General features: G+C 42.0%; 2 protein-coding genes and 1 long non-coding RNA gene across 5 annotated transcripts in view; 1 reads left to right on the plus strand and 2 right to left on the minus strand.

The window, feature by feature from the left end:
- Positions 1-11,401, minus strand: part of LOC102022432 — an 89,196-nt gene extending 77,795 nt beyond the window's left edge. The window contains exons 1-2 of the mRNA XM_013509074.1: positions 11,203-11,401; positions 10,360-10,938 (exon numbers count right to left, since the gene is read on the minus strand). Coding sequence (XP_013364528.1) covers positions 10,360-10,938; positions 11,203-11,401 — 778 coding nt within the window. The remainder of the gene's footprint in view (positions 1-10,359; positions 10,939-11,202) is intronic.
- Positions 5,978-10,350, minus strand: LOC106147448. Its single transcript, XR_001232355.1, has 2 exons — positions 6,858-10,350; positions 5,978-6,560 (listed from the first exon to the last, which is right to left on the minus strand). It is a non-coding gene; the product is annotated as an uncharacterized LOC106147448 (long non-coding RNA).
- Positions 10,613-20,489, plus strand: part of Setd5 (SET domain containing 5) — a 122,874-nt gene continuing 112,997 nt past the window's right edge. For all 3 annotated transcript variants that reach the window (XM_005413007.2, XM_005413012.2, XM_005413014.2), the window contains exon 1: positions 10,613-10,907. The gene's annotated coding sequence lies outside the window, so the exon portion shown is untranslated. The remainder of the gene's footprint in view (positions 10,908-20,489) is intronic.

Raw genomic sequence — 20,489 nt, forward strand, 5'->3', positions numbered from 1 at the left:
CCGAACAAACACCAGTCTGCATGGTGTGTAGTTTGAAAAACTATCATTCTTTGTAACAGGCTTACCATGTCACCATGCTAACATGTTTGCTAATCAGTGAAGTTATAAGCTGCTCAGTGATAGATTTATGCTAAAGGAATTCTTACTAGAAAAGTTAATGATATTTTAGTTTTTCTCAAGTCTTCAGTTCTAATGTACCTAAAATATGTGATTTTCTCCACAAAAATCTTCCAGTCCCAGCATGCCCATTATTATCCTATTATCCAGGCATCTGAATGTTTACCATGTGTGCGCATTATGCTAGGCCAACTTTTTTTTTTGTTTTGGTTGAGGTGGTTTCACTGTGTAGCTCAGGCAAACCTCCAATTTGTGGCCATCCTCCTGCCTTAGCCCCCTAAATGCAGGTATGTACCATACCCGGCAAATGTATCATAAAAGTGGTGCTCTGAGAAAAGTTAATTCTGTTAGCAACTCTATTATTTGTATCTTAGCCATTACCCTAAGTACTATATACAAACTTCTCATCACATTAAAAAGCAAGTACTCAGGGATCCACATTTAACAAAATAATTTTCATGTTTTCAGAAGACCATTCTTACATGAAACTGGCCTTTTCTTGCAGTTTATACTACAAATGTGTGGCAATGAAAAATGATAGTTTGTGCTGCTTCTTTAATTTGTATAAGGTGCCTACATTTTTACCCACTATTGCTTTTTCACCATCAGTACAAATGTCAACATATAATTGTTCAGGGTGCATCGTAAGATTAAAAAGTCATTCCACATTTTGGCAATTTCAGGACATGTGTTTATTGTCAAGCATTTACATAGAGTATCTTTGATTAGTTGATGCCCAGCAAATACAAGCAACAGTATAGTAATGGGTACAGCCATGTTTTTTTGTATATTTATCGATTTGTAAGGTGTAATACACTGGATTTCATGCCTGTACACAAATCTTCAACTTGATGAGTTGCTCTAATATTCAAAGAGGAACTCTTTCTTGCTTTTGTCTGACATACATTTCAGCAATATGATCTGTATGGCTTTTTAGTTTCTCAGCTATCATCTGCCTTTCTCCCACCAATACAATGCAGTGATTTACCCTTTAAAATATGTAGTTTTTCATTTCTAGTTTGAAACCTCTTTTTTTCTTTCTTTAAGGAGCATAACACATCTGCATTTAAAATATTCAGTATCTTTTTTTTAAAAAAAAATGATTGGTTTCAAAATGATTTCACAACATAGGTGGCACTGACACTATTCAAAATACTCTATTGCATAAGGCATGCTATTCTGAAGTATCTCTAAATCCAAACAAAACTTGTTAGTTATCTTTGTTCAGTTCTTCCAGGTCAATCATGTAAAGCATTCTTAAAGATGATGTAAGCTGTGGCTTAAACAAAAAATAGCTTTTGTTTTTCAAGCCAATAAACTATTCTTACATTTATTTATTTATTTTTTTTTTCTTACATTTATTTTAAAATAAAGTTTTAAAACTCTACAGTGTTGTACTTTTAATGTCTGGAAATTTGAGAAAAATATTAACACATTATTATATAAGACAATAAAATGTACTACTTTCATTTATGCTTAAGCACAAGGAAAACTGCAAGATATTTAGAATAACTGCATGACATCCAGGTAGCAAAGACTATCTAAAAGGTGAGTTAATTTCTAAGAACACATTCATACCTAAAGCTACCTGCCACCTTAGAAAATTCGAGACTATGTAGCATCATTCATTAACATCAGTGCCAGTGTTATCACACATTATATATCCTCTGCATACATTTGAGAATGAACTTAAAAAGTCATGTTACCTTAGTATTATGCAAATACCAAGTGGGCATGCTGGCATACTCCTGTCATCACAGCACTCAGGAGGCAGAGGCAGAAGGATCATGGAGAGTTCAAGGACAGCCCAAACTACATAGCAAGACATGATCCCCCTTTAAAAAACCCCAGCAGTTTTGACTACAGACCTCACTGTGCTGAGGCATCAGGGATACAGCCATAAACAAGCACTGTGCTGCCCTCAAGGAGTAACCTAAAGTTTAAGAATAAATTACACCATTAATATCAATTATGAGAAGAGCTATGACAGCATTCAAGGGGAACCAAATACACTAGGGGTGAGGGCATGGATTTGACATATGGCTCTTTTCTCAGACTGCTATTTGGTATGTTTAAAATATTTTAATTTTCTATTATGACGACCATTACCTGTACCACATTTCTTTAATATGGCTCAGTGGCACAGAGCAACTCAGTGGGGCTATCTCAAAAAGGGCTGGGAATATAACTCCATGTGAAGACCCTGTGGGGCGGGGGGTGGCGCTCATTAAATGGTCTCTACATACAAATTTTGCTATCCCAACCAATCACCCTGTATTCCATTGCCAGATTAAATTTCCTGTATGTGTCCCTCAAGGGCTAGAGATATAGCTGGAGCTCAGTATATTGCACTTGCCTAACATCTGAGAAGCGCTATATTCAAACCCCACACTAGAGGTAAAAATAATTTCATGGTTTTTTGTGTGTGTCTTTTTTTTTTTTTTTTTTTTTTGAGACAAGGTCTCGCTGTGCAGTTCAGACTGGCCTTGAGTTCACTTTGTAGCCCAGACTGGCCTCAAACTCGCAACGCTCCTCTCCTGCTTCAGTCTCCTGAGTGCTGGCATTACAGGCATGCACCACCATGCCCGGCAATGTTCATGTTTTATGTAAAGACCACACAAAATATACTGGTGAAGAATTTAGCATACTACACAAAAGGCATTCAAAGATAGGTTAATCTGTTCTGACTTACCTATGTTCACATTAGCTATTCCCTATACTGCACGAGAACACATTGCCCTGCATTTATTTGCTATAGTAAGTAAAATTCTAGTGAAGGACTAAAGGTCTAACAAGAAAAGACTACAAAGACTGCTGACTGAATTGACCACAATCCATACAGTAGAAGTAGGATTAGTTAAGTGATAATATAGCCAGTTCTAGAAACATAATCTGAAAATGTATTCCTGTTGTCAACAGAAAAGGCAAATTTAAACTTTAAAGGTCAATGGTGACTATGCAATTAGGGAAAAAAGCTGAAAAGGATTATTAAACATAATCATGGTGGGCCAGAAATAGTCTCTGCAGTCACTAAGACGACACATTGTGTAACAAAGTAGGAATAATTCATCAGCTTCAATCCTGGCCCAGATAAATCTAGATATGGACTGCATGCTCACTAGTAAATTTCATAATCCAGTTTCTTCCTTCATTACAAATAAAAAAAAAAATCTTCTAAAGAAGTTATGTCTTCTAATACAAACTAGTAAACAAAAATCAAGAATTGCTGATGGGCATGGTGGCACACACCTGTAATCCCAGCACTTGGAAGGCTGAGGTGGGAGGATCGCTTCACATTTGAGGCCAGCCTGAACTGCATAGCGAAACCCTGTCTCAAAATAAAAAGCAAGCTCAAAAACAACAACAACAAAAAAACACCACAAACTCAACCCGCAAAATCAAATAGCAAACTCCTAGATTTGTCTCCTAATGAAGTGCTCTACAACTGAGATTAGTGGCCACTGGGCCATTTGTAATGTCAGCACTTGGGAGGCTGAGGCAAGAGGGTCACTTTGAGTTGGAGGCCAGCCTGAGGTACAAAGTGAGTTCAAGGCAGCTTTAACGGTATAGCAAACCCTGTCTCAAAAAAGTAGAGACTGGCCCAAAACAAACCATCTTTACCCTTGTGATACTGATCCCTATCATATTCTAGATTAAGTTTCTAGCCACAACCATATAATTATACCACTCTTCCATTCATACAAGATGGAAAAACCTCATCTAGTTCAAATTTTCCAAATTAAAAACTCATAAGCTCTCACAAAACCTTCAACTTTCTCAGTCAAGTGTTTAACAAGTTTTTGTCTCAGAAGTATAGGAAATAGGCGCTACTTTAAAAGGAGGTAAGTAGGTGGTTTTATTTCAATCCAAAGCAAGCACAAGAAGAGGATAGCTACATGGTTAGTACAGGAAACCTAGGAGCTGAATGGTGAACAAATGTATTCAGACCAGGTGGCATCAGTTTCCTCTGTGAATAGATTATGAGACTTAACCTTGCATGACCCTAAAATTTCTGCAGAAAATGAGATGTCTATGTTTGGTGGTCTTAAGCTATTATGTGAAAAACCAGTTTCACAAGTCAGTAAAAGTAACATTTACTGCATTCCCAACTCTGCTTAGGCACTGGGGAATCAAAATGAAACACAAAAATATTTGGTAAACTTTTCTTGTTCAAAAGAATATTTGAGTATCCCTTTTAAAGAAAAAAATCACATGACCTGCAAGTTTCCAAAAGTATTAGTTACTACCCTGCTTTTCAAAATGTTTTATTTTTATTATTATTAGAGGAAAAGTAAACAGTTCAGGTGAAAAAGAATTGAAGGACAAGATAGATGGGGCATATAGTATCCTTGAGAACTGTGTGAAGTTCTAATCATTTTTGGCCCGTCAGTACGTTTATGTAAGCCCTTTAGCAATCTCCAGTAAATGAATGAATATTCCAGCCTGCTACCTTAGAATTCAACATTTCTGGGTGTAGGGCTGGGGAATCTGTATTAAATAGCAAGGCAACTGTGCCTGTATGGAAGGTCTGAACACCATTACCTTAAGTGTGGAGGATGCCTGAGAAGCAAAGCCCTTGGAGACATGCATATATGAAAACTGTCTGTGCATTGCTAATTGGAGGCCTCTGTGCCTGGTATGGTTACAAAGTTTCTTTTCCCTGTGCACTGTGCCTCCACTTACACACCCCTCCGATTGATACCAATAAAAGCCATAGGGTTTTGGAGAAGAGGCTTTTTGTTCTAGAAAGAACATTGGGTCATCCCATGGCTCAACTGCAGAACTTTTATCTTTTGCATCCTCGTGACATATTGCCTGGTGGGTTAGACTGATACCCTCAGCGTGGGTGCTGGTACTACAGAGCTACTATTCTAAGGTTTTTTTTAAAAATGAAAACCTGAATGACTGAAATTTAGAGCTGGGCTAGCCCACTAACATCAGATATAGTGCTGTTTCTTATTAAATTTACTTGACTTTGGATTATGAATTCCATTTATAGTTTAATGAAAATCACCTTACTAAGTTTTGAAATCTAAACTAAATGCTTGTTTTTTTCATTATACTGTTATCCGAGGCAGGTTTGTTTTTAGTAATGGTCTGTTTTAGCTTCCAGCTAAGTACAGCTGAAATACAGAAAAGGAGGCTAGGGGTACTGACAGGACATGTTCATACTAAAGCCCTCCTGGGTATAGCTCAAGCTCAACAAGTGTTAGGCATGGCCATTTATTCATCTCCATTCCACCCTACAGAGGTGTGCAGTCAATCCGTGGGGAGCCTGGCACACCACGTTTCTGGTGATGAGGGTAAAAAGAGAAAAGTGAGAAGTAAGGTATTTGATGGTATTTGTTTTAATACCAGATCTCATTCAGTGAGAGAGCTGTCCCCCAAGTTTGATTCAAGCTATCATTCAATTCCAGTATGGATCCATTCCAGGAATCCAGAAAATTGGAATGTTCATTTCCCCACTAGGATCTCAAGGCAAATTCATGACATTCATTGGACTCTGAGTCATCTTTGGGTTCCCAATGGGGCCTTCCTCATCCATCCCTTAAACTCAAACAAGTGGTTACACAGGGGCATATTGAGGACACCTAGGAGAACCTCTGACCCACTTAAGTGAGAAAAGCAGTATGCTGCTTTGAGGATTAAGAGACCTTCCCTGAGGGAGTTCTTTTCCAGTTGGGGAACTTGGATCTGGGACCCCACCCACTCAGAATGTTCTCACTGTGTAAGGTATAATACCTAGATATTTTCTTCAGTTTTTTGTTTTGTTTTGTTTTGTTTTTTTGGTCTTTTTGAGACAGGATCTTGCTAAGCAGTACAGGCTGGCCTCGAGCTCACTTTGCAGCCCAGATTGGTCTTGAACTCACAATGATTCTCCCGCCTCAGCCTCTGAGTGCTGGGATTATAAGCCTGCACCACCACACCTAGCCCTTTTCTTCAGTTTCATGGCCTACTGAGGTATTACCAAAATCATTATGATTTAGGATGTAGTAACTGTTTCCCACTTGGACTGCTTGCTCTTATACCCTACTTTTCTCACTGATTTAAAGTTTCATCCCAAAGCAGCACTCATCTTTCCATGCCCTATTATATACACTACTGCACAGAGATGCTCAAAACTACATGGGTGTCAGGGTCATCTGTGTAACTGCCCAATTCCCCTTTGAGCTCTAGATTGAGAAGGATCATCAAGACCCTTCTCCACTGAACTGGGCTGAGGGGAAGCATATTTTCCTTGCAAGCAGCACAGTAGGCTTAGGGTAGGTCATAACCTGCCAGGGGGTGTTTTACCCAGTTGGGAGCTGGACAGCAGCAGGAGTTCCTAATTTTATTGGAGGCTCTTCATTATCTTCTCCTATGAAGGAGGCAGGCCACATAGGCTGGCCATAAGGGTGCCATCAATTTGGTACTCTTTAATCCAGTCAGGATGGTTCCTAAAGCTAAAAAAAAAAAAAAAAAAATAGTATTATGGGACCACCCCCCACTTACCTTGCTTTGTTTACAGAACAAATCTAGCAAAAAATGGTGTAATTAACTGTTTCCCCTTCAGGCCAGACCTCTTGGTCCCCTGATAAGATATTTCCAGTGGTTAAGCAAGCATTCCAGCAGGGAGTTTTGAGGAACTTTGAAGGCAGTAGCTCTCATCTGTGAGGCAAAGGGGAGAAGAAGGTGGCTGGGAGGGAAGTGTTCCTCTCCTCCACTTTGTCAGTTGGGTACCCCAACTGTCCTTGGCTCACCTGGCCCAAGGATGACCCTGAAAGGGTCAGGTCTCCCTAGTGGGAATCTTCCATGCTATGGCCATGGGCAAGAGCCTGGTCCTTCTATTTCCTTTGGTATCTGAAATATCTTTGGTGCCTTCACTCCTCAAAGGTGCTGATTGCCCACTGGAGCTCAACAGACTGACCCAACAGGGCACGAAGAGCCTCAGTTTGCAGGGCAGGAACTGTCTCCATCGAGTGTCTGCCCTTATATCCTAATAGAGAGGGAAAAGATGGCTTGAGGAAGATACACTCCTGGCTATACCTCAGCAAGTACGAGGCTCAGTCGTTTATTCATTCCCATTCCAGCCTACAGACGTGCCATCAATCTGAGTCCCCACACCTCATTCCATTTGAGGAGCTCTGAAAATATGACTGAGGAGGTATAATAGGCTACACAGGTCTGGCTGCGATAAGCCAGATGAACAACAAAGGCAAAATATTCCTCATGCTCTGGGGATCCTTCTCCAGGCATCCCAGAGAGCCAGTCTGAGTGACAGAAAAGGCATATATACCTTTCGATAGGGAAATCCACTGAAGGATGTCCTGAGCTGGGGGTAACCTCTGGAAGAAATCCCTCCAGGGGGTCCAGGGAGGGAGGTGCCTACCACTCCCCATGGTCTCCCAGAAGGGCTTCTTGGCATGTGGCAGATCTGTATAATTCCCTGGGTAGGTCACCAGGAGCAAGACAGCTTGGCTGAATTCCTAGGCTCGCAGGGTTCTTGAGGACTACATGTTAGCTGTATGAGGGTAGGACAAGGGGCCTGCCTGCCTACCTCCTGGGGTCTTGGCCAGGAGATTTCAGCCACGTTAGTCATGGCTAGGGTTATCCCCAAATGATCACACAAGATGAAGGTGCTAGATACAGTCACTCCTCCCTGGTGGGATGCCTGTTTAGGCCAAATGATACTGACCATGTTGGTGGTCTTCAAGTACCCTACAGGAGCCCCAAATTGTCACAACCACTCAGCACCCCTAGTCTCCTTTCCCGGGTCTGGACTTTCAATTCAGTACAGAAATAGAGATTGAAGTCCTTAGTGTTGCAAAGCAAAAGTTTATTGCAGAAGGAGAACGAACTCCTCACTAGGAGGAGGGACCCTAGCGCTGGGAGTCCATTGCTAGGGGTGAGCAGACTTCCTTTTAAATCCCTAGGGGATTTCTCTTCCCCTTCAGAGTTGTTAAAAGTCATGCAGGCAGATTTGGGTTATGATTGGGTCCCCCATCTCCAGTCATGTAGCCCTTACCCACTTTTAAATGGATTTTCCATACATTTTAACAAGTGCAGCAGGGGTCGTGGTTGGTTTGGTCCCTTCTACTCATGTCACTGCCCTCATCCTAGGACACATGGTCCTATCTCCGGTTTAAGGTTTCACTTCCTTGTGTTTTTGCCCCTCTCAGAAGCTCTCCACCACCCACTTCTCTATTCTGCCTATGGGGCTCCTGTCCCTATAGTAACAAAGGAAAAAAACTGCTTAAAAGTTGAGGCTAAAACAGTGAGGGTCATTGGCTATCACACTGAGGATGGATTTCATCCTACTAGTAAATAACCAGTAAGGGAGTTTCATCTGTCATCCTGGTAATATGTAGGATGTATCAGAAAATAATAGAGCAGAGACAAGTTGGGAAGCTGTTATACAATCTACTGAGCTCAATTACTAACTGATGAGAACAGAAATAAAGGGATGCAATGAGAAATGTTTAAAGGCAAAAGGGTGCTAGAGATCAGTAATCAAAGTTATGTGGATTGTGAATAGGCAGGCCCAAGGGAAGAATCCCAGCTGAGGAAAAAAAAGATAAAATCAACATCAAGGTAAATATCCCAGAAAGTACATTAAGGAGGAATAAAAGCACTTCTAGGTAAATTTCTGGTGGAACCAATCTGTCTGGTTTCATGACTCACCAGGCATACTCAAGATCAGGAGGGACAAAGCCAGTGGCAGGTCTGGAGACTGGATAAGCAAGTAACACATGTAAAGTGGGACCAAAGTACGAGTAGCTGAAATACTCGTGGGAAGGATGCAGAGCGAGCAAAAAAATTTACGGCCATATGAGGTGCTATATTGTATTTTGGTGGGGTGAGTATAAAAATCAGTCACACCTTTAATCAATCTCCAGGAGAAATGCTCCAAAAAGCAAGTCAAGTAGTAACAATTCACACTATCTGTGTAAAGCTAATCCCAGGTGAATGCTTTGTGAATGCCTAGCCCCCACTACCCTCTTCCACCCCTATAATTACCTCCTGACACAAATTCAATTCTACCCCTCAAATCTTACACCTGCTTCATTCCTACAGGACAACGCCCAGGCAGCAGGTTTGCCCTTAAGCCTGGCCAAAGAATCCCATAATCGCGAAGCGAATCGACATGGAGGCGACGATGAGATCACAGAGGGGGAGGGGAGGGATTCTTCTAGGCCCAGGGCGGTCCTTAAAGGACTAAAGGCAGCAAAGAACTCCCAGAAAGGTATTGCGGTACTGCCCTCCCTCTACCGAGAAGGGTGCGGCCCTCTCTCCGCCCCCTACACTGCAGGGCTCAGGACTGCAGCTCGCGCGCATTTTTGGAGAACGCACGCCTTCCGCCCCCAAACCAGCCCAACAGACCACTGCGTCTCCCCCACCCCCCTGGCTGCCTGGAGCGGGTCCGGATCCTCTCGCCCTTCCAGAGGTAGGCAACTGGGGCGGAGCCGAGGCAGCCAACACCCAGAAGCCTAGGCCGGCAGCCCGTCCCCGCCTCCGGCGCGCGCTTCCTGCCACGTTGCGCCGGGGCGCGGGGCCAGACACTGCGGCGCAGGACCTCGGGGAGGGCCGAACCAACGCCCGCCTCTCCGCCACCCCTGACGGCCCGCCAAGTGGTTTCGCTCACTTGGAATCAGAGCCAATAGCAAGAGTCCATTCCCCGGGACACAGCAGCCAATCAGACGCCGGAGCCTAACAGACGGCGGGCAAACCAACTCCCCTGCAGGCAGGGGAGGGTGGGAGGACGTCCGCGCGGGAGCCACTTTCACTGACCTCCCCTCCCCCGCGGAGGCCGACCGCGCCCGCACAGCCTGGCCTCACCCCACCTACCCTCCCGCCCCACCCAGGGGGCCGCGCGAGTAGCCAGGCGGCTGCGCACTTCCAAGGCTGTAACTGACAGGCGCTTTACTCCAACCAAAATACGCCATTTGTGTTTTCACATACGGCGGGAGGAGAAATGGCCAATCAGCGACAAGAGATGAGGCCGGAAGCGACCCTCCCTCCACAAGAGCAATGGCTCTGTCCGGCTTCGAGCCTTTTCCCCTCCCTTCTCCCTCCCCCTCCGGTTGCCGCAGGGCGGGCCGCCCTCCGTTCGTATCCGACCACCCCAGTTCGCGTCCAAATAGTTAAATCGTCCTATTCCGACATCCCGCTGGAGAAGGAGACTCCCAGCTACAGTCGGTCCACCTCAGCCACCCCTCCCCCAGACCACCGGACCTCCCTCCCACCAGAGTTCCGCTCCCCTACCTAGCCGAGGCTCTCTGAGGAGCCGCAGCCCCAGAACACAGCCTCTTCTCCAGGCGGCCCCGGCGGCTTCCGCTGATTGGCGGCGAGCGGGCCAATGGGTGCGGGGCGATGGGCAGAGAGGCCAATCGCGCGGCGGAAGGGGGCGTGTCCCGGGTGCCCCTGGCGCCGGCGCTGGGAATCCCCGTGCGGTCAGTGGCGTTTCCGCTCCGGCAGCGGGGTGAGTGAGCTGCTGCCGCCACTGCCGCCGCCGCCGCCGCCGCTGCCGGGGGAGGGGCGGCCGCCGCCCGCCTGCGCTCAGAGACTCACGCAGCCCCAGTCCCGCCAGTCCGCCAACACAGTAGCGCCGGCCCCCTCCCTCCCTGGCCCTTCCCCCTCCCCGCCTTCGGCTTGCTCCGCCTTTCTGTCCCCCACCCCCACCACACGGGTTCGGGCCATTCCCGGCCAGGAAACGCCGTGGCGCCGCGTTGGGCCTAACTCGAGTCTTGCTGCCTCCCGGGAGTGCCGTGCGCCGCAGCCCGGGCCCAGGCCCCGGCCGCGCCTGGGACAAGGTAAGGGTCCGACAGGAAGGAGACCCCGACCCTCACATCGGGTCCCGGGAAAGAAGGAAGGAAGGGTCACCTCGCCCGTCTCCCGGTGCTCGCGTCCTCGGGACGCGGGCCCGGTACTCCCGGGCTCAGCAGGAGGATACCGCCCCTCGAACCCCTACACGCCGCCGCCCCTCTCCTCCCGGCAGAGGGGTCCCCGCGATCGAGCCGACTCCACTCCCCTTTCGTGCTTTTCCAGGGCAGGACGCTCCCCTCCCCCACGCCTCCCCACCCTGGGAACTGCCTGCTCCACGTTCACCTTTGCCTGGAGGGTAGGCCTCGCTCTCCCTCCCCGAAAACACACGGGCACACTGGTCTTTCTGTTCCCGTACCCCCGTTCCTGCGGCCTTGTGACAACTCTGATAGCTCCGATCCTCTCCGTGATCTTCCGGACGCCTTCCCTTTCGTGCTCGAGTCGCCTTCTCAGATGGCTGCTTCCTTTCCCACACTGAAGACATTACCTTCTCCACCCCCACCTAACATTCTTAGGCTCCCTGTGGTGAATGCTCCCGGATATCTGAGATCTCCCCACTGAGTCTGTAGGGCTACAGCATGGAGTTGAGCCAGGTTTTGTCGTTTTCCCTTCCTTGGGCGTGGAGAGCGATCTTTTGAGAACGTTTTTCAAGACAGAAAAATACACGCTTTATGAATTCTCTCCCTCTGCGTGCAAAGCAAAATGTGAAGTCAGTAGTGGTGGAAAAAAGCCCTGGTTTAAGTAGATGAATCGCGTGAGAAGGGAAAGTTTTTAACTGCTGGGAAAGCCCCTGCTATGCTAATTTATTCTATAGAGCTCTGCTCATCTTCCTTCTCTGAAATAAGTGGTCTTTCTCCTGGATGCTGATGCTGCAGCCAGCCCTGCTGGTCTGGGTCAGGGGTGCGTGTATGACCTGCATTTTCTGCTTTCTCATGTTACTTGTGCAATGTGTTCACCAGTAACTCACTTTTTGCCCAGAGCTCTGGTCTCACTGCTTTGTCTGTACCTAAATTCATTCTCCAGTTTTTCTTTGCTCACTGTACTGAAACAATCCCCAGGTTCTGATTTCCTTCATCCTTGACTAAATAAGTTGTTTTTTGGTGACCAAGGTCACATTTACCTTTTTCTCTTGGGCATGTTTTTAATTGTGGAGGATCCAGCTGAGTTGTGTGTTTAGAGCTTTTCAGGAGAATATCTGTGTGCTCCGAATTTGGGGGACAGTATTTTTGATGGTTAATTTTTAGTGTTTTTAGGTCGCTCAGGAAAGTTATAAGGGGTAATTTTTAGGTGTGTGCAATCTGAGCTAGGACTAAGGCAGAAAATACATCATCAGAGGTTTGTGGGCCCTTTGGAGGACGCAGGAAATCTTTTCTTGTTGGTTTTCTTCAAGCATTCTCAGGAGAATCATTAATTCTCTTCTGTAGCCAAATATTCTGGCCCGTTATGGGATTAAGAGTCTTTATGGTTAACTCAGACTGTTATGTGTAGAAAAAAGAATTATGTCCTTTGGTAGGACATGGCACAGGCTGTGTCTAGCTGCAAATTTAAATTTGACTGTTGAGTGCTTAGAAAATTGGCCCTGTGAAGATTACAGCTTAGTCTTTGCTCCTAAATTGCTGGCTTAATTAAAACGAGTATTTGGAATTTGGTAAATGTTGATTTTTCTAATAAAAGAGCTCAATTTAAAAAGGTGACCTTAAGATTGTTTCGCCCTAAAAGCATAATTGTAGCCCTTCTAGCTTGTAACACTCCCCCCCTCCACAAAAAAAAAGTGTGTAAGGAGTGGGGGTGGGGTAAAGAGAAGGTTGTTCCTGTGTTGGATCACTGGGGTGAGTATGCAAGGCAGCAGCAGCTGCTGGCTCTAGAGCTCTGGTTGCTACGTGAGAAGCTTGAGTAGTGCTGGCTGCTGTCTCCAGGGAAGGACAGCAGTGCAGCGTCCATTAATGCTGTTGGCTGCAGGGAGCTGCACTTAGGCAGTGTGATGACTGTTTCAGGACTAACAAGAACCCTTGCTTGCCTGGGATTTTTTGCTGCTGAGCTGGTTTGCCTTTTACTGGTGGGAGATGAAAATTGGTAATTCATAACCTTCTATTCGTTTATGGGTATCAGCATCTGGAAACTGGATCATAGTTAAAGACTTGTTTTTGGTTGGTTGTAGTTTTTTTTTTTTTTTTTCTTGTTTTAGCAGATTGTGTATTTTGTGCTTGGATAGGACTAAAAGTTTAGAGGTTTGTTTTTAATCCATTTAAAACCCAAGTAATTAGAATTTAAAGATCTTCCTGAAACCACAATAGAGGGGAAATCGGGTTTTGTTCTATTTCCTACAACTGACATGTTTTGCTCCATCTCTTTAATCATTGAGTCAGATTTGATTTTTTTGTTTGTTTTGGGTCTCCTTGCATTGATAAGTCCATTGGAATAGGTGCTTTGCTACACGTTTTACTAAACTTGCAATGTTAAACTTAAAAAAGAACTGCCCTTTTTGGAGTTACTTGTAAATATAAATGTTTTCTTAATATATTTTGTTTTGGTTTGGTTTTTTGGTATTTTACCTATAAATTTAATTCAATACGTGCATGTTGGGAATAGTCTTCTAGGATGTATCTTAATCCATAATCTACCTGAAATATGGATAACCCAGAAGGAATATTTAGAAATTGAATAGGGATACCAAGCATACAGCCAGAGTTCCTTATGTTTTTTCCCCTCCCCCACAACTCCTGATCTCTGAATAAGCAGAACAGTCAGTTGGGTGTGGAACTACTAAGAGGAGGCCCACCACCCAAATACACCACCAATTACATGCAGAACTTAACATGTGCCCACATTTTTTTTCCTCCCCAAACCCTTGCAACCTATTCCTTTTTTCCCCTCAGATTTTGATTTGTTCAGTTTTGTAATGTACTTAAATCCCACTTAATGTCTATAATTTGAAGTATGATTCTGGCTTGTATGGCAGGAAAGCAAAGAGTGGGGAGTGTTTTGTCATTCACCAATGTGGCTTGTGTTATCAGTGCTAAAAGTAGACCTATAAAACAATTTTTAATGGGTAATATTTTAAGTGGTTCTAATTCTTAATTATTACTGCCTGTATAAGATAACCATAATAGGTAAAATAATTTTACTTACATTGGCTGTTTCATGTAGTTTAAGGTAGTTTTTAGTTAAAATTACCGTATAATGTGAAAGTTATGTTGTAAAATAATTGTCTTTTCACTTGTATTTCCTAATTTTGGGGGCTCGTTGTGGTTATAGTATCATAATCTGAGGGCTCATACTAGGATTTATTGAATTAATACACTTGAAATTTTTTATGTTTTTTTGATGGGGGTCTTGTGTCCAGGGACTTACATACTTTCTGAAATTATTCTGGTCCTTTAAGGCGATTAACTATTTCATTTTTACCTTTGGATGGGGAAAATTGTACAAAATGTAGTACAGATTGCCCTGTTGTATTACCTCTTTGTATTGAAATAACTCAGGAAATGTTAGGCCAAAGTTAACAAGTCAGTAATTGTTGCTCACATCTTGCCTGAGAGAAAGTGGACCGTGAATGAATACAATTTTTTTTAACCTTGGTTGAACTAAAGTCATTTGTCAGTTTAATTTGATATTAGACGGCCTAGTAGTGAGTTTTATTTACAAAAGCTGTGTTTGAGATTTTGAAAGCTTTTTGGGGAGTATTGAACCCAGGGCCTGCCTTCACACTAAACTACACCCCTAACCCTTTTTATTTATTGAGACAGACTCTTACTACATTGCCCAGAGTGGGCTTCTATTGTGATCCTCCTTGCATAGCCTCCCAGAGTACTGGAGCTGCAGGTGTGCGCCACCATGTCTGGTTGAAAATTAAAACTAAAATTTCTTCTTTGGTGGTACTGGGGTATTGAACCCATGGCCTTCTCATTTAGCTGTATCCCACCTGATTTTTAAATTATGAGACAGGGTCTTACCAAGTTGCCCAGCCTGGGTTGGAACTTGCAGTCCTACTTCCCCAGCCTCCCAGAGTGCTAGGATTAGTACAGGCATGTGCCACTGTGCGTAGCTTGAAAACTAAGATTTCTTGATAGGTATATTTTACTTAAGATGTAAAACAGTTTGACTCTACAAAATGTGTGAGAACATGTATATACTAATACAACTGGTAGTCGTTTATAATTGGATTTAAAATATCCTTTCACTCCATAGAAAGTGTAATGTACCTATGATGGACAGGAACTAATACCATTCCTTGCTGCCAGGAATTCCAGATTCAAGGTAAAATGGCATTGTGACCTTTAACTTGGTGTAATGATTGATAACTAATGATTAATATTCAGGGAAGGTCCTGAAAAGTAAAATATCTCTTCCTTTCCTTACCTAAATTGTCCTGTTGTGTATTCAGTTGAAAGTTAGGTAAAGGCTGCCCAATAACTTTGAGAGTTGTGCTGTTTGAACATCATTTTAGAGAATTCCCTTATATCTACCTTTTCAAAGTCTTAATACTTACTAAAGGGATCTGTAGGATAAAAGAAAACAGCTAAGTCTCAGTCTTTATATGTGCTCTCTCTGAGCAAAAAAATTTGTAACTCCATCTTGCCTCATTTTCTGTCATTTATTTTATTTGAATTTTGTGCTTTTTAGAATCTTAGTTTTTTTTTTTTTTTTTTCAAAAAAACACTTACGATTACAGGACAGTTTTACTTGATGAATCTGTCTGTAGCTTCATGTCTCTTCTGTGCTCTTCTGTAGTATGAGGATTCCCAGAGTTTTAATTTCAAAATGAAGAAATAATTATTTCCTTACACAAAAGCAGTAGCTATAGGAATTTATACATTATGGGTCTCTATCAGGGGAATCAAGTTTTTGATTTGTGGTACCTAATCAAGGGGAAATGCTGAATCCTTACTGCTCTGTTTGAAAAATAGATGGATGCATAGGAGGAGCCACAGACCTCTGCAGGAGGATTTGGTCTGAGTAGAAAAGGAAGATTTTTGTTTCAAATTGCCAGCTGCTTATGTCAGCCTGACTCCCTTATTATGCCTCTAGTAGGCCTGTCAATATGGCCAAACAGCTAGATAAGTGCAGGGCAGGACAAAGGGCTCTGTGCACAGCAGGGAGGCAGTGTTGATGGGGGAAGGGCGGGAGGTAGGAAAGAACTAGAGGAGGAGGTTCATTTTCCTAGGAGATTATTCAGTTTGACATACAATTAAAGAAATCATTTCAATTCCCACTGGAGCATTGCATTTATGCCAACCATATACTGTTAAACCCGAATATCCTGTATCCTAGAGTGATCTGGTAGGGATCCATCTTCTCTTCCAAGGAAAAATAAATAATTAAAGCTCTGTTAAAATACGTCTCATGATTTCCACCCTCCTAAGTACAAGTTACCTCCTAAGTAGACCAGCTCTGCAGCACCTGCCAGTGGAATTCTGTTAAGAAATGGAAAAGAATACTCTATCCAGGTTAAACTCGTATTCTAGTACATAGTGTCTTTCTTTGGGTTGGGATTAGGCCAGAACATGTAGAATAATTTGCCGATGTGAAATAGTAGCATGTTGTTAGCTCCAGTTTTATTTCAGTGAGATGGGAGGGTATCATCCAGCATTTATGTCTATATTGTTTTAGCTTCATCCATATTTCCTGGAGTTTCCTCTTTCACATTTTTGTTTAGCTTCTGCCTTCTTCAGTTTGTTCATACTTAGCTCCCAGCTGAAGGTGGGTTGGTTACATCCAATTTATTAGATTTAACACAAATCCTGGAGGTAGAAGAGATGTGTAACTTATCTGGCCCTTTAAAGTCATGAAATATTTCAATATTTGGGTCCCTGTTTCATTAAAAGTTTTTGTTAAGATGTTATAAGGATCAGCATCCTGATCAGTATTTTTATTTTTTAAAATAAATGTCAAACAGAACCATAAAGAATTGGCAGTCACAGACAAATTAGATAGCAATTATTTGGATTGCAAAGAGGTTTCTCCTTTGTGAAGCAATGTAGGATGGTTCTTTTTGGTTTTTAGAAATAATTGAACTTAGTTTACCAAGAATAATCTGTTGCTTGAAGATACCACCTGTATTGCAATGTTAAACTAGCCTTAAGGTTTTCCATTTTATCCATGGTGTATGAAACATCAAAGAGAACTGGAATGATAATTTCTCTTTACAAATTAGCAAAGAAGAGATTGTTCTAACAAGATAACCAAAATACTGCCTTGAATAGATATTACTATTAAGCAAATCTGATCGGGTTTTTTTGGCTTTTTTTGGTCATATCTGTCTGTAAAAGAAAGACTATATTTTTAAGTATGGCAGTCTTGGCAGTTACAGTACATTACTGGCTTGATGTAAAAAGCGAAATTTTAGTAACTGAGTATCACTGCCATCGTTAGAAGTCTGTCTTTCATCAATAAAATAGCAACAGAATTAACACAAAACTTAAGGAGCTACTATTCATATTACTGTAGAAATGTAGTTTTTTTATGGATTATTTCCATATAAATAATTTGTGGAACTAAAGAGAAGCCATCTAGGTCAAGCTCCAGTTTCTCTATACCAATTATTGCCAGCATTAGCACAAACATCTTTTGTACCCACCCCGTTCCCAAATAATTAGAAATCTCTTCAGCATAGCTTCTGTTGTTTCTGTTAACTGAATTTTGCTGAAGGCCCTAAAAAGTTCCTGGCACAATAGGGAAGAATAAGGAACCACATCTTGGTCCCAAAGGTTTTAATAGTGTATGCCTCCCCAAACAGCCAGTCTCATTTTCAGTAAGACCTAGCCAGCAGTAGGCTAGAATGGAGGTGAAACACAAACACAGTACCTCATCTTGCCTGTGCAGCTGCTCCACCTTATTTCCTGCTATTATTATCCCACTAAGGCTCTTCGCAGCAAAAAAGAAACTAGGACAAAGGGGAAACATTTGATGGGCTAATGTGATTTTTATTATGGCTAGGTTGTAGATTTGTTTACATTTACTTAAACATGAAACTCATTTAGCCTCTTTTAAAAGTCTATAGTGATAGGAATCATGTAACTTTGGTGCCCTCTACTCTCTCCAGATTCTTAGCCTTATAGAAAGAAAGAGTTTAAGCATACCTAATTTTCATTGGTTTGATCACACAAACATTACCACCAGATACCAGTGTGTTATTAGTTCAAAAAAGGTGGAATCCCTTCCTGTGGATAATATTTGCAATTTTTGTTGGTAATTACTAATTTGTGAAACTTGCATTTATGACTAAAGTAAGATTTAAAATTTAAACCTTTATATATGTGGCCCTACTACCTTAGTAGTGCTAAAATTAATTAGCTGTTCTAATAAAAATTTTCATGGCTTTGAGTTCTATGTTTAAGCTGTATAAATTGTTCTTCAAGCCTTTTTTATCTAACAATACCCACCAAAGCAAGTTTTATTTTTACTGTTTTTTTAATTATCTTCTGATGCTGAGCTTTTCCTTTCCCCACTCCTGATGGGAAAACTCAAACAGTAATCATGTAAGATGTGTGCATTGCTGTATATTTTAAGGTAATTGTTTCATAACTCTCAGGTGTTGTGATCCGGTTAAGACGTTCTAGAATCACGTTAGCATATTTAGTACAGTTGACATTGATTTTAACACACATCCTGAGGAATTTGGTGTACTACAACTGTACCCATTATTTATCCAATACTTTGTTGTTAGGAGACCCACCCCTATCCTATTTCCATGGGATTTTTTTAGTCTGTTTTAAAAATTGCTGCTTCTGTGCATGCCACAACACATACAATTTATACTTTCACAGCTGCTGTGAAGGAAGGTGATCTGTAGCTAATAACTGTTTAGACATGCTTGTTATCCGAGGAAGATTTTGCCTAAGAGGAAGAACCTGGAAGGACCTGTTGGCAGTTAGACTGCCCCTGCATTTATGTTACATTTTCCTTTATTGTAGGATGTTGAGAGTTGGCTTGTTCTAAGAGAACCCAGTAGAAAGGAAGAGTCAGTGTTAGACATAGTTATTTTAAAAATAAATGTGTTCATTATGATAATACTAGAGATAGAATAAAAAGCACTTTTTTTTTCCTGGTTTTTTGAGACACGGGCTCACTGTGTATCCCAGGCTGGTCTAGAACTTGAAGCAGTTCTGCCTTTACCCACGCCCAGCTCATACTTCCTTGTTCTGTTTTCTTTCCAGAATATCATTATTTAAAATTACTAACTTAGTAATAGAGAAAAACAGGAATGTGTTGACAGTATCAATGCACATTTTAAGATGAGACTAAAATTTGTAGGGTCTGCATACCAAATTATACATATTTTCATATTTGGCTCCCACACACACTCAGTAATAGTGATTGAAACCAGATCCTTTTCACTGAGTTACCTCCAACCATTTTTAATTTCTTGAATTTAAGATGGGGTTTCACTAAATTGCCTGGGCTGAGCTTAAACTTGTGATCCTCCTGCCTTAGCCTCCCAGAGTATTGGGATTATAGGCATGTGCCACCATGCCCCGTTAAGCTACTTTTATTGAAAAACATTATTCATCATTTGAAAACCTTAAAAAACAAAGTGGCATAAAATATTTTAAGATTTAACAAGTACTTACCTCACTGATGGGATGTTACGTTGGTGTTTGGAGGTTTTGTTTGGTTGGTTGGTTGGCTTTTTGTCTTTTTGAGACTGCAATTCAGGCTGGGATTATAGGTGTGCACCACCTTGCCCGGCCGATGGCATATTATGTAAGTTGTACTAAAACCAGACATTTACTAAAAACCCAAAAACTGAAAATTATGCTGACATCTATAGAGTTTAGAAGTTACTATAGCCATAATACTTAGGACAAGCAGGTAGTAAAGCAAACCTCTTAAGCTCATTCTCTGAAATCTTGGGCTTGGTCAACCTGACCCAAATGTTTTTACCTCACTCTTCCTTATTTAACCCTTTGGCCATTAATATTTAAAGTGTTGTTGCTTGGAATAATATATCAGTTCATGAATTGAGATGGAGCTTGCTAGGCCATGTGTGGATTCCCTTGGGAGTATAATGTATTTTTAGAGAAGCAAGGTGAAGGGTAGGTATACAGCCTTTTATAATTTATTATGCATAGTTGTTATGAAATAAAATGCTGGGCTTTGTGTAATACACTCAGCAACTAGAAGAGAAATAGACATATTTCACTTCATGAAATAACTGCTAGTGTAATAGATGAAAATAATTTTTAAGCATAAAAGTAATTTTTAAGTAATTTTACAGCAATTTTTAGTTTTTCTTTACTCTGTAACACTACTGACATGTTTCTGTAGAAAATACTCAAGGATTGAGTTCAGTTGTCTTTTATAAAAATGAATCTTTTGTGAATAGTAACTATATGTCTTAGTTTTCCTAGGACAGTTCTGTGTTTATGCCTGTTATCCTCCTTAATTAATAATAGCATCCCCTTTCATTCTCAAGAAATGTCCCAGTTTGGACCATAAATTGTATGTTCACCTTAATTATAGAGGATCATGAAGGTTTTACTCCCTACCTAGCAACCCCATTTTTCTTTAGAGTTCTTCTCTAGCGTCAAACTATGATTCCAGAGTCTCCTCTGTGCTAGATTTATCTTTTG

The sequence above is a fragment of the Chinchilla lanigera genome, unplaced genomic scaffold (assembly GCF_000276665.1).
Source record: "Chinchilla lanigera isolate Chin_1 unplaced genomic scaffold, ChiLan1.0 scaffold00160, whole genome shotgun sequence".
NCBI lineage: Eukaryota > Metazoa > Chordata > Mammalia > Rodentia > Chinchillidae > Chinchilla > Chinchilla lanigera.